Below are 17,002 nucleotides of genomic sequence, written 5' to 3' on the forward strand. Positions count from 1 at the left end.
TTAGCCATGTTGTGCTGTCCATTTGGCCCTTCTGACTTCCAGGGCAGAAAGAGATAAAACAGGCTTAATACTAAATTGCTTGTCTGAGGCTTGGGAGGCAGTTGTGAGTGTTCAACCATTATGTTTTATATGTGATGTTGGACTTTGGCACTGAGAATTTTGTAAATGTATGATGGGGAAGGTCTTCCCTTACTCTTCTTTCCTCTTGCATTTTTGAGTGGGAGTCAAGGTTATGCTTTTGATTGCTCAGTGATCCTTTAATGCCTAAAATCTCCACTTCGTTCATACTTGTACTGTTCTCAGTTAATGATATAATTCAAAACTATGTTGTGGTACTTCATTTTCTAGGATTCTTAAGTCTGGTGTGTATGGAGAGGCATCAGAGGACAGAGTGGGCAGTTTTCCTTTCTGTCTGTGAACCTTATTTCTGAAGTTCTCAGCTGCCATAATACTGAGCTTTGTCCCCAGTTAAATCAGCATGCAATCCTCACTCATCAAAGAGCAGGGTCTTTGTGTTCTGTGATCAGCAAACTGATATCTCAGGTTGTGATGCCTTGAAATTAACACAAGAATCACTGCTTGAGCTGGAAGCTGTTGTCACCCCAATGTCTATCAACTGCTCCTTCAACTCCCTCTATATCCACAGGTTGGGTGTTTGGTTTTTTTTAGTGATCATAAATTCAACATTAACATGACATCTTTTGTGCCTTGTCTTTAAATAGAAAGCTAAAGACTGTCCCCATCACAAAAAGGTGCAGTCTGTGACAAAATAGAGTGGCTGTATATAAAGAGGAAAGGTAATTGAAAGAATGAGGAAATATCAGTCTGCAAGATGACCATATTGCCTTAGTTTTCACCTAACAGATGCTTGTGGGTTTTGAACATAGCAGACTCCCGCTTATCTTGTCTATGTTTTGCTTTTACAGCCCTAGAGATACATGAACCTTGCTCGTTTTATCCTGTGAAGGGCAATGCAGGTCTTTAAACACATTCCTATGTATCAAAGGATATCTTGGCCTAAGAGAAAACATCATGCTGCTATTGGACTTTATGTCGAAGTAAGCAGGAAAAAACAGTATGCGGAAGCACAGCAGAACACTTCAGAAAGCACTGAGGACAACTTGCTTGACTTACATGAGGTAAAAGCAGTAAGGTTGTTTTCACTGCTGTAAGGACCTAGGCCCCTTCTATTTGCAGGTTTATAGTTACAGAGTACAGAACAGAAAGTCAGTCTGACTGCTCTGCAAGCATCAGACAAGAGATGAGGAAATACCAATGGAAAATGGAGAGAGGAGGGATGTTACTGGCATGGTGGTACCAGAAGACCAGAACATGGCCTTCCATGTTACACTTAACCTTAAATATATGCTTATTACCACTGTATTTGTAACAGAGCTTTACAAATAAAACAAATGCTAAGGAGAAAGAACTTGAATTTTCTATCTGCACATCCAAACCTTTGAGGTAAATGAGCATGCAAACATTAGCACTGCATTTATTTTTTGATAGGAACCTTGTTAATCTTGTATCTTCACTGCAGCTGCTGTACAATAGCTTCTTCGTATGTGCAAACAGCAAACTATCGCTTTTTGTTACTTGGATATCCTTTGCATCCTTTGTTTATTTATAAGAAGTCTGCATTGCAAGAAACAGTGCAAGCTTAGTAAAACATCAGTGATGTCTGTGGTAATCAGCCATCACCTAAGCAAGAGGTGGGCTTGTTCTGAGCTCACCTGCAGTGTTCTATTAGTTTCTCCTCTAGTAGTCAGAGGACAAAAATGGGTCAGGGAGTTGGAAGCAGGATTAAACAGTGGAATGGTGTTCAACAGAACATACAGGTAGGTATAGAGTGATGGAACTATCCTACATATGCATTTTGCTAGACTGGTAGTGTTTACGTGACTTGCATAGAATCTAACTTAGAATTGTGTTTTGTGATAAGTAGGTGACTTGTGTCCTCAGCTGCTCATCAAATTGCTGCTATCACTGTGTTTATACACCTCACATCGGCTTTATGCTGCAACTAAATGCTACTTTCTTCAGTTTGCAGATATAAATCATTACAGTTATGTTGCACAATTCTCAGTGGTACGTAGCTACAGAACTTTCAGTAGTGTCTGCGTGGAGCCCCAGAATATTGAAAAGCCTCATTCTTATATTGTGGTCTACAATGACACATTGCCATAGCATAGCAAGGCCTCTCGGGGCAATGTCTAATTTTTGGCATTTCTTTATCTATGAGTAGTTCTCCTTTAATGCACATCTCTGAGCACAACCTTTAGTGAGTGAAAACTTTCAAGGCTTTTCAGAGATGACAATAGCTGGGGTCTTTGTAAAACCCACACTGACCACAGTGGTGTACTCCATTTGTAGAAGCAATTTCCTGACATGCCATTGCTTTGTGAGTCATTATTCTGTGCAAGCAAAAGAGCTGTGCAAATCATTAACTTAGATGGTCTACTGGAGAGGTCAGACTCAAGAGGCTTGAATTTGATCAGTGTCTGAAATGAGTGATTTACCTGCAAACATGAGCAACAATGCACAGTCTGGCCCAGGCAGTGGATGTGCAAACTACGATTTCTATGCAAATATTTTCTCCCTTATGCTCTCCTCTTTAAGAGCTCTTCAAACTCTACTTAGTTGTGTTTACACACTCAACATCTGAGGCAAAAATAATCCAGAAAATCTGTCGAAACAGAGTGCAGGTGGATACCTATCAGCAGGAATTTCTGGAAGGTAATATTTGTATTTCTTGCTTAGTGGGATGTACTAAATGAAAATGCAAAGGGAATAAACAAGACATTTTTTTCTGAGGTACGGTTTCTATCTGTGCTGCCAGTTCCACATTTCAGACAGACAGAAATGCTATGATTTCCAAAGCCTCTGTTCATTCAGCCATCTCCAGCGGTGTCACCGGGATTGCACGGACACCTTAGAATTACATCAAACTCATTCTCCTACCCACATATGACAGTAGAGTAGTCCCTTATACTCTCAGACTGAAGATCGGTCTGGGAGACTATTTGTTGTTGAGCTTCTATTCATTATACTGAGTTGGTTTTTTTTCAGTGCTGGATGGTTTTGCATCAGAAGGATCTAAGTATTTTTTAAATGATTTCCATACTGAGCTGGTTCTGAATGCTCTGTTTTTGCTTTGTTTGAAAGATAAAAGTCAGAAGAATAAACAGAAACAAGTCTGGACTGGACTGGACTGCATGATCTTTTAGGTCTTTTCCAACCTTGGTGATTCTATGATTCTATAAGTCTTTGGACACGCATCAAAGGCATTCAAAGTCAATAGTGTGGATCTTAAAGGGACATAAAAGAAGGCTGTACTCACGAGTAGTGCCTATATTCCACTGAGAAGAATTTATGTTCATGAATTGAATGAATCTAATTCATTGAATGTGGTTATATTTCGGCAAATATCTTAATTCTGATCATGGGACAGCCCATTTATTATTATTATTTTTTCCTGATTAAGTCCTTACTATGCTATAGCAGAGTGAATGAGAAGGCCTCTTTCAGCACCACATCTCTGAGTTTGCAGAGCAGTTTTCAAAGCACAGAAGGCTGGACAAGCCATTGTTTGCAGACAGAGAAGTAAAATAATGCACTCCTACCTGTTGGAGAAGATGCAGATAAGCTCTGTGAAACCGAGCTGCTAGCTCTGATAACTATTCTTTCAATGTCACACGGGATAAATGAGTGAGAATTCAGAACTCCCCTTAAGCTGTGTTTGTACTTCTGTGAAAGTGTTTGTGTCTTTGTCCATGAGTCTGCATCCTAGATGGGAGCACAACACCCTGTACAGTAGAGATCTCACTTTATTATATATCCCATCATTGCTCTTCTTTACCCTTCTTTCCTGTGCACCTCAGCCTGAGGTGGGGGCTTTTCTTCTAGACAAAGATCCCCCATTTTGCTGTCTGCGCTGTGATTCTGTTTCCACAGTATTTCTAAAACTGAGGTTTGTCATGAACAGAGATTAATCAGAAGGATTAAACAGCCTTTTTTGTCAAAAGCAAAACCCAGTAGACCTTTGAGAACTCCTCTTAATACCATCAGTGCCACCTACTGCTCAATTTCCAGAGTGCACATAACTAATACTACAAACCTGTACAGTTTAACCCTGTGTTTATGAACATTTTTAATATCTATATCTTATTTAGTTCTACAGCTGACCCAGGTGCAGGTTATAAACTCAGCCAATAAACAATATTGACTGCTTCTTCCCCAGAGAGGCTGAAGTTGATTTTCCAACTTCCTTGAGGTGGTTCTACAGGACAGACTGAGGGGTCTCAAACAGAAGGAGTCAGATTGAAGTGAGTCGAGATGACAACATCCTGGAATGTAACAGTTCTGAAAGGAGCTTTACATGGGGCAGAGTGCTCCTGTCTGCCTATTATCTCTGCTTGTCAATATCCAGAGAATGCAGGCAAATTAAAAACAAAACAAAACACACATTGTGCAATTTCTCTTCAAAGACTTTTCAGACTCAGCCTTCTTATTGTCCAGGATCTTGCAAGTGAGAATACTTCAGGTCTGCAAGCTGACTTGGTGCAACCACCTATGATGCTAGGCCAGACTGAGCCTCACTACATAATGCATTACCTGAGGGTGTCTGTGTACTTTGGTGATAACAGTAAAATGGGAACATAAAGACTGGACTTCACTTTTGTGGAAAGTATTTTTATGAACCATTATTTTGTGTAGGTTTCCATTTTCCCAATTCAGCAGATGGCCTTTCTGTTATATTACAAAAGAAGAAAAAAAAATCTACAAGTGTTCTACAAGTATTGCACTTGGGTCAGGGCAATACAGGCCTAGATACACGTGCAGACCACGGGAGAACAACTTCTTGAGGGTAGCCCTGTTGAGGACTCTAGGAGTCCTGGTAGATGAAAAAGCTAACATGAGCCAGCAGGGTGCGCTTGCAGCCCAGAAGTACAACGGTATGCTGGGTTACATTAGAAGAGGTTTGGCTATCAGGGCAAGGGAAGGGGCTGCCTTCATGACGCCCTATCTGGAGTATTGTGTCTCCCAATACAGGAAAAATATGGAGCTTTTGAAAACACTCCAAAGGAGGCCCAGGAAAATGATCACAAGGCTGGAGCAGCTCTCCTATGAAGACAGGCTGATGGAGCTTGTTGAGTCTGGAGAAGAGAGGGCTTCAGAGAGACCTCATTACAGCCTTGAGGTCTTTAGAGGGAGATAATAAACAGGAGGGCAATCAACTTTTTACACGGATGAATATTGATAGCACAAGGGGAAATGTTTATAAATTAAAGGATGGGAAATTTAAACTAGATGTCAAGGGAAAGTTTTTCATGGAGGGTGGTGAGACAGTGGCACAGGCTGCCCAGAGAAGCTGTGGGTGCCCCATCCATGGAAGTGCTCAGGGCCAGGTCAGACAGGGCCCTGGGATAGCCTGATCTGGTGGGTGACAATCCTATGCACAGCTGGGGATTGGAACTAGGTAGGCTTTAAGGTCTATCCCTAGCCACTATATGCTTAGTGATGTCCTATCTCTACAACAAAAAATGGCACATTCGTCTAGTGTTAGCATTGTCCCCTTTTCACTGCTTGCCTCTCAGTGCACTTTGCAAGGAGGATAAGCAGTGACTTTGTTCCTTTCTGCTCTTGGGGACTGCCCCCCACTGCATACTCTGTATGCATATGCCCATTCTTGCTGACAGAATAAAATCTTTCTACTGGGGAGCTGGGTTTTGTTTGTTTGTTTTTCTGTAGGATTACAGATCCTGGCATTAAAGAACTAATTTACTGTGCGGGTTATGGAGCACAGGCTGCCCAGAGAGGTGGTGGAGTCTATAGATATTTAAAACCTGCCTGGACGTCTATATGTGCAACCTGCTGTAGAGATCTGCTTTAGGAGGGGGTTGGACTTGGTGATCTCTACAGATCCCTTCCAACCCCTGCAATTCTGTGATACTCTGTGAGCTGATGAATCCTTGCAAACCCACTTGCAGAGGGTTAAGGGCTTCTGCTATCTCTTGCCAACTCTAAAAAGTATCCTCAAACTGAAAAAACAAAACACTATTACTTCGACCTGAGATCACTGTTCACATGTCTTTTAGGCTTGTTACAACTGCTGAATGCCTGGGGGCAGCGGACCGCCATCGTTCCTCTGGCACCGGTCTGTATTCCTTGTATCCCATTGCCAGCTGACGCTGCGCCCTGACATGGCGGCCCCGGCCGTTGGGAGGCCTGCGGCGGCCGTTGGGAGGCTGGCGCCCCCTAGTGGTCAGCAAGCGGGACTTGCGTTGTGAGAGGAGGCCTGCTTTTGGGGTGGAGCAGGGCTCTGCGGTTAGGATGGGTTTGTGGGCTGGCTTGGTCTTGTCCTCTCGGCTGGTCACCTGGAATGGCGTTGGTGAGGCTGTCAGCCTCAGTACTACAGTACTACATTGCCTACGTGCTGTTGTGCGCACCTCTGTTCTTGCAGAGTAGTGGCAGCACAGTGGTAAGCAAGAGAAGAATAAAGGGTTATGCTGTGACAAAGCAACATTGGCCTATGTGGGCCTGAAGCTCTCCCACAGTTCAAATATTTACTGGTTTACAGCATCCCTTACATTTCTATTTTACACGAAGCTGTCCAATCCATGCAGTTATCTAAATAGTGGTATTTATTACTGGTTCCTTTATAGTACAGAGAAGGAAGTCATGGTTGTCTTACTTTTATACAGACAGGTAGCCTGTCTTCTAAACCAGTTGCCTTGGACTTGCTGCTCTGAAGTGCACGCCTGTCATTGCCCTCCATAGAGCTAGTGATGCCCTGGAGCTCACCCAGAGCTCTGGTCAGCACTGAACTCTGGATTTTGGGCAAGTTCCTCTCTAATCTCAGAATCTGATTCAGTTGACGCAGTTATCCCAGAGGGACTAGGCTCTCAGCATAAGCATGTAAGTATCTTCACAGTAGGCAGCTGCTCTGTGGGTCTTGGAGGGCCTTAAGCTGCAAGCTCTGCAGATGTGTGCACTGTTTGCAGTATCTTGTGCTGCAGCAAGATGGGTGTATTTTTTTCCCTGGGCCCAGAGGCCAGAGAAAAAGAGAAACCAGGTGGAAAATAGAGGACAAGACCTGCAGGGAGTGCAACTAAGAGTATGTAAATAGAGCAACTGTAGCTCTGTTTGTAAAAACTCTGAGATGCAGGTTTGCTCTAGATCAGAATGAAATCAACAGCTTGCCCAGGGCCTTGGGAATGCAGCTGGAATTAACTGCAGAAAAAGCGTATGAGGCAAATTAGTGCTTTTGGACTGATAGACTGAACAAGAACAGGTAACAGAGCTTAACCTGGCAAGTAATCTAAGAGACATCATGTAGAAAGAGCCTGCTTGCCTTACTGGCCAGTGAATAGAGAAAGTCCATGAGCGGTAACAGGCAGGGGAGGACTCGGGGGCCGGACTCAGATCAGGAGGTGAACTCAGAGTGTCCTCCTTCCTGGAGTTTGCTCAGGGCAGTGCTGGATTTACAGCTGGTGAGTTTCAGTTGTCCGTGAAGAGGAAGATACTGAAAGTTGTGAGTAGGGAGCTCCAAACCAAGTTTTACCTCCCTTTAGGGACAGAAGAAAGGCCTGGCCCCAAAGTGAAGACCTTCCTCAGGTCAGTCTTTTTTAAATTCTTACCTCTGCAAGCAGCTGCTTCTCAAGCCCTGAGGATTTCACTGAGCCAATTTAATGCTGGTGGTCAGACAGTTTAAACCCATTAGCTGCCAGCTATCTGAGTAAATTTTCTCCTCCAAACCCAGCGCACCGGCAGACCACTCCAAGCAGAACTGTAGAGAACTGCCGCATTGACTGGACATTTGAGTACAACTGTTGTGGCCTGCGTGCTGAGCATTTAGGGGCTGAAGAAAATGCCACTGGCTAGATCACTGTCCATGACCTCTCTGAATGGGCTTCCTCAGTGGGAAGATGAAGACCTGCCAGTGGAGGACTTGTTGCTCTTTGAAGTTTCTTGGGAAGTTACCAACAAAGGTTTGTACAACACTCGTAAGAGTCAGCACTGCTGTTTTTGTGGGGAGGAGGAGTGTGGGATGTGGTCATGAGGGGCATTAAAGGGAGACCAGGCAAAAGCTAGCTGTGTGCTTTTTGTATTGGCAGGAACAAATGTGGCATCCATGTTTGTGCTGGTTGCATGTGGGCTGCATCTGCATGTTCTTGCAGCTCATGGAATGAGCGTAGTAGTGTCAGGATATGTATTTGCACGCCATTCACCATCAGCACCACCACAACATCTAAATGTTATGCCTAGGTGTGCATATGTAGGAATATACAGATGTTCCTTTGTACGTATTTTATCTTCTGTGCAAATTCACCTGGGGATATAACACATGGAAATAGGCCATAAAACAGACACCAAATTCAGAGAAGTTGGTAGTTTCTCCTTCTATAGCAGTGTGGAAAAGAGGCCCAATTTGAAATAGTCACAAATAGACGTAGTTGCATTGAAACCACTGAACAAGAACAGACGTCAATGACCCACAATCTTTACACCAGCCAAAACCCTTTTGGACTGCCTTTTGCAAACACAGGTAGTGCCAGACAGGGACTTCATGCGTTGCACACATGTACAGATTCAAAATCTGCTCACCGCACACAGTGTTACACACAAAGTATATGCTACTTGTTATGCAAAGATCCTTCTGCCTTCATTACTAATTCCTTCAACAAAATATACCCCTTTCATAGAATGGAGTCACAGTATCATAGAATGGAATAATTTTGTCTGAGTGCAGTTCATCAAGGGAGGACAGGCTCTGTTTTTGCCGTAGAATTGAGTTAGTATGGGTAAATGATTGACCTACGCGTTATTGTCCTGGCAGATAAATAAAGAGATTAGGCAGAAGAGAGGATCTGTAATCTGTTAAGATTTTAACCCTAACGGGGAAACGTGTGTGAGAGGAGCAGGCAATGCTAGAGTCTATCACTGTGGTGGAATTGGAATTAATATTCTGTGATAGCTTCCAGTATTTAGTGTGCTCTGAACCGCTATTTTAATTGGCAAGGTGGATCAATACACAGAGGTAGTACAGAGCAGCTTTTACACTTTGAATCCCTGTGGGCTTATTTTTTAGTAGTTTTAGTCAACTTTTTCGAGGTTGTTTTCTACTGTCAGAACCTGGAGCATGCAGAATGTACTTTTGCAGCATGCATGGTAAGCCACCAGCAAGCAGATGGCAGCAGAAATCTGGAAAGTTCAGGTGTCCTTGTTCACATTTCTGAGCCCTCTGGTATAAACATATTCTGTGCTATCTGGACCCACTGGTTACAGGGATAACACAGCATGCTTAAGAATAAATAAGAAAGAATTAGATTAATCTGTCTGTATGTGAAAAATGCTGAGATTCTTTGAATCATCCATACGGCTTTTAATGATCTCATTTGTAGCTGTGTCAGTTTTGATTTGGCCTCACTAATTGGTCTCGTATTTTATGGGAGAACTAATATTTACAATAAAGTGAACATTTTGTCAAATTAGTTTAAAATAAAGGTGCTGTTATTTGTGCCAGTTGTCAGACTCATATGGAGCTGACTCAGCTAGACATAGCAAACAATGTCTTCATTTAAACTGGAGCTCTGTACAAAATTCCCATCAGCCAACACTGACTGGAAATGTTTGGGCAAAAAATCTTTCATAAGCCTATTCTGGCTTACTTTTCAGTGAGCCTTTCTATTACTGATGCTGAAGGCTTTTGTTTTCTGTGTGTTCCATGCAATTGAATGTCAAAGTCATACAGTGAAATTTCCTGGTGACCTTTTTATAAACAGTTCTTGGAAAACATTAAGGAGCTGGGCTTATAAGGAGAGAGAATAGCCAACAAAACACGGGGAGAGTCTTCACAGAAGATATACAGGCTTAGGAAATACAATAGCTTTCACCATTTTCCTCATCCTCCTTTAGCATAAGGAGTAACTGTTCATTTTACTAAGTAACCTGCCCCCACGTAGATTTAATGCTGCTACATATTTCAGTGTTTTAGTTTTAATGTTGCTATCTATATTCGTAATATAGAGAGAAAGATAAGCACAAGCTGGGCTTATTGCCCTGACAAGCTCATTTGATGATTTAATATGATGGTTTCATATTTCTTTTCTGCCAATGCAAAGCTATATTAGCATGAAGTTAATTCACGCAGCTAAAGCAGTGTAATATTGCTGCTACAATACAGGAGGGCGTTCAGGTCTTTATGTGAGCCTTGTGTGCATCACTAGTTGCTCGTAAGCAGTGCCCATTGCAAGTAGCTCAGATGAGCTGTTTTCTGAACCTCTCAAATACATTTGCCCTCAGAGCTGGAGGACAATGAAAGGTCCTGCAAATTGGAGTGTATGTGATTGTGGGATGTGAGAGGGCTTTCATGTGCCAAACTGCCTGTTGGGAAGGAGGGTTTAGTGGCATTTCCTTGAGCAGGAGCTGGTGCTGGTTGATGCTAAGGCCTATGATGCAGCAGAAGGAAAGGATGTGTTGGTTGCATGAACTTAATATTCAGAGATGCAAGTATCCATTATTCCCAGAACCTCTTAAGTTCTTTCTCAACAGCTGGCACAGTGAATGGGCCTCCCTTTTTTAAGTCTTGTTCATTTAACACATGCTCTAACTAGCAGAGTTTTCTACTTGCCTATACTTCCTTCTTATATTCTGTGTTCCTGTGCTGTGTGTACTGAGTGGCAGCTTCTGACATAAGAACTGGAAAGCACCTCAGTTATTCTTCTTTTTCTCCTTTGCTTACATCATCTGTTTGTAGCATGCAAAGATATGATAGCTAAAGGAGAGAATGAGAAATTAAGAAACTCATCTGTAAGTGTGACTCTCCATCCACCTTACCCCCAAGTAGTGCAAAAAGGAACTTGTCGCTTAAAATGCGAGCACAACATCAAAACCATCTTGCATTGAAAGTCTCCCATCACAAACATGAGAAAAATGTAGTTTGTGATGCAAGATTTTCTCTTTGACTCTCCACTGATGGGCAAGTCCGGTACTGTGAAGTGAATCTACTGTGTTTATGTGGTAGAAAAGGATGAAAGCAGACAGACAAAAGCCCCAGTACACTGCAGAGCTGCATAATCCGGTGGTAATCTTCAAGAAACTCAGTTTGTTTCACACTTCCTTCCCCATCTCACCTGGACAGCATGCTTCAGTAAAACCAACTCTGGACCTCTCTCTGTGCATGTTGCAGAAGAGGACTGTTTGCTGTGTTGTTTTTTTCACCTCTTAACACAAAGATTAATAGAACTGTAAGAGTGGGAGCACAGAGCAAATTGGCCACAAGCTTTGTAGAACTTGTCTGAAGCTCCAGAGATGGAAATAGTCAGCAGGGAACCAAAAGCCATTACAGGAGCATGGAGAAAACTGCAGCAAACTTTCCACAGTAATTTTTTGTCCTCACTTCCACCTTCTCAACCTCTTTTAAAGATTTCCCCACTGGTAACTGGAGTATGTAAGTGGAATAGAGAAGTATAATTCTTAGTTGTGGGTTAGTAGGCTTTTGGATACATACAGTGAGAAGGCCTGCAGACTGAAAATCTGATCTGTGCTCTTTAAAGATTCCTTTAAAGTCATTCAGTTGATGCTTAGATTCATATCTTCTGCCATACTTAACAGCTTTTAGCTAGGAAGTAGAAAAGTGCTTTAAAATGCTGGGCAGACTTCCAGTTTCTATCACCATACAGTTGTGAACAGATTAGCTCAAAAATCATTTGTAGATGAATCTTAAATATTATTCTCCAGCCCTACTGAAGGAAGATTTTGGTAAAAACAAACCTTAGTTCATTTTCCCCTAAAGCAGAGCTCTGTGTACAGTGTCCTTAATGAAAACCTGGACCCCTGGTAATTAAATCATGAAATGACTGAAGTCAGCAGGACTATTTTTCCATGGTGAAAGGTCATAGGGAAAAGTTAGCTGATGTGTGTGACACAGTTCAACTAGAATGCTTTAGAAAGTGAAGATATGCTAATATATATCTTACATAGTTATATAATACATAGTTATTATTCATAAGAAGAATCATATTTGTGGGAAACTTAGCATAAGCAAAGCATCATAACCCATAGTGTTTTCAGATCTGGTGGCATCTCAGCATCAAAGTAATATGAAATTAAATCTTTTGTATTTGAGATGATGCACGCAGGGCTGTATTGTGAACATCTGCTGTAAATTGCAGCGTTCTGGTATAATTTCAAAATATACTTCTAGTGTCAGTATTTCAAAGAATACGGAGAACTTCTATCTTCTGATGAGTCCTGGACACAAAAATAGCCAGAAATACATGAAAAGTGTCTACTGTCTCAGGCTATGTATTTTTTTGCTTGACATTATTTTACTCCAAAAATACTCACTGGATACACTTAATGAAAAATTCAGGATACAGCCAAACATTAGAAGAAATGAGACCAAGCTCAACTTTATTACGTCTATAGATCAGAAAGAAGTTTTGAGGGGAAGGAGTGAAATAATAGTTGAAATAATTAGTAATTGTAGCAGTGAAGTCATTTTAGGACAAAGGGGAATGGTTTTAAACTGAGACAGGCGAGGTTTAGCATAGATACTAGGAAGAAGGTTTTCACACAGAAGGTGGTGACGCACTGGGACAGGTTGCCCAAGGAGGTTGTGGATGCTCCATCCCTAGAGGCATTCAAGGCCAGGCTGGATGTGGCTCTGGGCAGCCTGGTGTAGTGATTGTAGTGACCCTGCACATAGGGATTTCAACCCAGGTCATCCTATGATTCTATGATTCTACGATTGTGAACCCTGAAGCTGAGTACCACATCCCTCTTGAATTCCACAGCAAGCACAGCCCCCAGAAGAGCTCTAGCACCTTCTGAGTCAGGCTGTGACATAGAAGATGATGTGCCCTGGGAGCACCCTCTGCCTCTGTAGCAAAGGTGTGCAGGGAAGGGCTCCTGCATCTATCCTCGTGCCATCTCTCTATGTCCTTTTTGATGTATGCTGCTGCTTCCCACTCTTTCCACAGTATGGGGGAGATAGAAGAGCAAGTAAAGTGAACAGTAGGTATCTCTGGCAGCTTTGAGAAATTTGGGCCATTCCCTGCTCAAACTGTCCCACCTGCGCAGGCTGTTTTCTAGAAATAAGTTCCTGTGTAATCCTGCAAGTTGTAGCCCCTTCCTCATCAGGTGACAAAGAGTATTTGCAATGGGTCTTTCCATGTAATATTTTCAGCAGAAAGAGCGTGTTTTTCTGCAGTGATAGATCTCACACAAAGATCTCCAATTGCGAAATCAGGTCTCCTGCATAATGCTGTCCTCAGTAGCAATGTAATACTGGGAGTCTGTTCTGACACACAGACTTTATATTTATTTAAATAGCTCTAATATCTGTCTCAGAAGGGGCTAATCGTTGCTTGGATTTTAAATATGCAGCAGTAATAATACACTTGGAATGGGAAAAGAAGTAAATGGCTGGAGTAATGAAGATGATAACTTTTTAGGTAAATGCGCAGATAAGGTAAATTTTTAAAACAAATAATAGAAGCATTTTTCTTTCAAGGAGAATTTAACATTATCAGAACTTAAAACATTTGGATGAAATGTTTCAATGGGAATTAGAGCACTAAACTAGGCCTGGAAACCAGGCTGGATGGAGCTTTGAGCAACCTGGTTAGAGGGAGGTGTCCCTGCCTATAGCAGGGGGTTGGAACCAGATGATTTTAAAGGTCCCTTCCAACCCAAAACATTCTATGATTCCATGATTTATTCACATTTCAACACTAATGCCTCATGTTTATAATCCAGCTCTTTGCGTCTAATCTCTCCTGATAATGCATCTATTTTTCATTTAATCCATCATTGTTTTGTAACTTCTTCAGATAACAAAACTTCAAGGGCTGCATACAGAAACCTCAAACATCGTGGGATTTTCATACATTCTTATTGTTTGGAAAGTTGTCATAGCTACAGTGTGACATTAAAATATCTGATTAGGGAAGAATGAGGTGGTATGTCATATAGGTGGGAATAATTTGAGAATTCTGTTAGGATCTGCATATTCAGTTGTAGCCTAGATTTGTTAGTTGTTAGAATGTGTAATGCATTCATTACTAACACAGGTATTTCCAGTGGACTCAAAGTCCCTGTGCAAATATAATCTATCTCCTCATGATATATAACAATTCCTTGAATTGTCTTTGGAAAGTGAATTTTCCAGAGTCTATGTGTTGTTCTAGATGTTGCTCTTTTCGTCTCAAGATGTCTTTTTTGTAAGTTATGCCTGACTGTTTCCATGTACATACAGTTTCACATGCCCAGTCAATTAAGGTTTACTCAAGGATGTGCCTTGTGAGTCGTATTTCCACATTAACAGAGAAGGCAAAAGTAGATTTGAGGACCAAGTAACCCAGACCTTTTATAGAACTATCTTCTGCAGAGTTTTACTGTCCATAAAATGTACTCTTTCATTTTTATCCTTAGTAATTCTCATTGCATTTCAGGCAAAATAATACCCTCAAATGTACTTTACATTGCTGCACAACAGATTATGGTGGTAGACCACAGCACAATCTCTGATTTTTCCTTCAGAATAGGCCTTCCTTTTTGACAGGACGTGTTTTAGAACGAAGAGTAATACTGTGCAAAACTTTGTGAACAGGAACACTGAGCTGTTGGCTTTACAGAGTGATGTCCCAGGCCACATTCAGCTTCTGAGCAGAAGCTTTATCTCTTTCAAAGGCAGCATTTGCAAAATTCAGCTGCCATGCAGCTCCCAACTTGAACACCTTGAAGTGTGAAGTACACTGATCTCCACTGTTTTGATGGTGGGGAAAGAGCTCCATAGCATTATTGTCATATGTGGCTTTATCATGTTATCTACTATCTTTATTCTTGCACATAGGTTTTTTTTTTTTCTCATTTCCATCCAGCCACCAGGCAACTTTGCACAAAAATCTTACCTTAAAACCAGTATTGTTGCCAATTGAAACCAACTAGTTTCACAACTAAGATTTCTACTTGTTTATCTGCTTTAGATTAAAGTGCTTTGTGTTCATATGGTGTATATACCTTCCTGTAAGGACAGACGTTTATGTCATTGTAACCACATGACATTGTAGATTGAAACTTCTGACGTCTCAAAATGGTATGATCACAAAAATAAAAGATATTCAAGTAGTTTCTATCAGCTTGTGAGCAGAGGAATTTGGAGCCACTTTCCTCAGACTCCTCCAAGTCCCTGTCCAGAACAGCTGTGGTAGACAATCATAGAATCATGGGATGGCCTGGGATGAAAAGGACTTCAAAGATCATCTAGTTTCAACCCCCCTGCTATGTGCAGTGTTGCTGACCATTAGACCAGGCTGCCCAGAGCCACATCCAGCCTGGCCTTGATTGCCTCCAGGGATGGGGCATCCACAGCCTCCTTGGGCAACCTGTTCCAGTGTGAAACCTGTTCTGAGTGAAAAACATCCTCCTAACATCTAATCTAAACCTCCCCCATCTCAGTTTAAAACCATTCCCCCTTGTCCTATCACTGTCCACCCTCATAAATAGTTGTACCCCCTCCTGTTTATACACTCCCTTCAAGTACTGGAAGGCCACAATGAAGTCTCTTCAGAGCTTTCTCCAAGCTAAACAATCCCAGTTCCCTCGACCTTTCCTCGTAGGAGAGGTGCTCATGATGGCTATGGTTTAGTTTCTTGGCTTTTTGCTCTGTGCAAAGGATAGAACATTCCAATGCATAGATTTATTTCTGCAGTTCCACATTTCTGTGGTGTAGAACTCTTGTACTATGGGATTTATTTAGGAAGATACAATAATCTTCTTAGATCTTGAGTTACAACGTTAATAACTTAATGAAACAGTTTTATTTAGCAAGCTGCTAGATTGGAACTGCATTTGTATTTGTTTGTAAAATGCCTAGAAATCTGAGATACTTTGACATGAAGAAAAATAAATAAATAAGGTTGGGAACCCTTCAGGCATGCAGAACATATGGCATACTTGCAAAGAAAACGATTTTAAGTATGGAAATTCTCTTTTAAGAATGCAATTAAAAAGCATAGCTCTGACTGCTCAGTTTCTCAGGGCTGCAAGACACAAGGAATGGGAGAAGGCTTTTTATGCTTCTCAAGTGAATTTAATTAGCTTGGGAACTAATCTCCCAAAATGCTGAGCAACTTGAGCAGCTCTTCTGTAGGGCATGGCCATTTGGGGCAGATTTTTAAGGAGAATCAGGTGAACCTTGAAGATTTTTTGCCACCTGCATTGGTATGCAGTGCACCTGCACTTCTAGATACTCAAGTACCTTTTAAAATTAAGTCTGGAGTACTGCTAGACAACCATCACTTGCATTGCGGACTCCTTATGTATTTTGATGTTGCTACTGAAAGGTGTAACAGTCTTTCTGGCTGAAGTATTTATTACTAAGCACTTCCAGACTCAGTGCAGGATGACATTTCTAAGTAGCAACGTTAATTATTTTCCTATTGTTTCCTAGTCTGCAAATGTTTGCACATACCTGTTGAGCTTCATCTGTTTTACCCTGCTTAAAGTCATCAGAGCTATGCCAAACATCTCTGAAATACAGCAGCAGCCTCTTATTTTGCCCTCCCTTCTACTTGACTGATTTAAACACTTATTATTGTTCTGTTCTTGTGGTGGTGGAATGGCCACTGCCTTGCATTGTGGGTCCTGTGACCAAGGGGTCTGCAAGGCTGCATTGGCAGTGTACAGATCATGGGGACAAATGTGGGAAACTGTCAGGGAAGAGCAACTAATTGAATCTTGCATAACATATGCAAGGCTAGATAGATCTGTATTTACTCATCAGAAGATGTTACTGCTCTATTCTCTTAGAAATTTAATACTACATCTACTTTTAAGATTGACAATATTTAGGTGGAAAGTGCTGCAGACATTTATATTGGCAACACAGGCTACATCCGTACCAATATAACAACTCTTTAGTGACAGAACATCTTTTGCTTCAAAGACTGAGGTTTAAATCCATTTTCATGGCCAGTAGTCAACAAAATTCATC

The 17,002-nt window shown here is 41.6% G+C and overlaps 1 protein-coding gene across 1 annotated transcript in view; it reads left to right on the plus strand.

The window, feature by feature from the left end:
• Positions 1-7,870: 7,870 nt before the first annotated feature.
• The window catches only part of GYS2 (glycogen synthase 2), a 40,069-nt gene continuing 30,937 nt past the window's right edge, over positions 7,871-17,002 (plus strand). The window contains exon 1 of the mRNA XM_072351347.1: positions 7,871-7,991. Coding sequence (XP_072207448.1) covers positions 7,871-7,991 — 121 coding nt within the window. The remainder of the gene's footprint in view (positions 7,992-17,002) is intronic.

This window comes from Excalfactoria chinensis, chromosome 1, assembly GCF_039878825.1.
Source record: "Excalfactoria chinensis isolate bCotChi1 chromosome 1, bCotChi1.hap2, whole genome shotgun sequence".
Classification (NCBI taxonomy): domain Eukaryota; kingdom Metazoa; phylum Chordata; class Aves; order Galliformes; family Phasianidae; genus Excalfactoria; species Excalfactoria chinensis.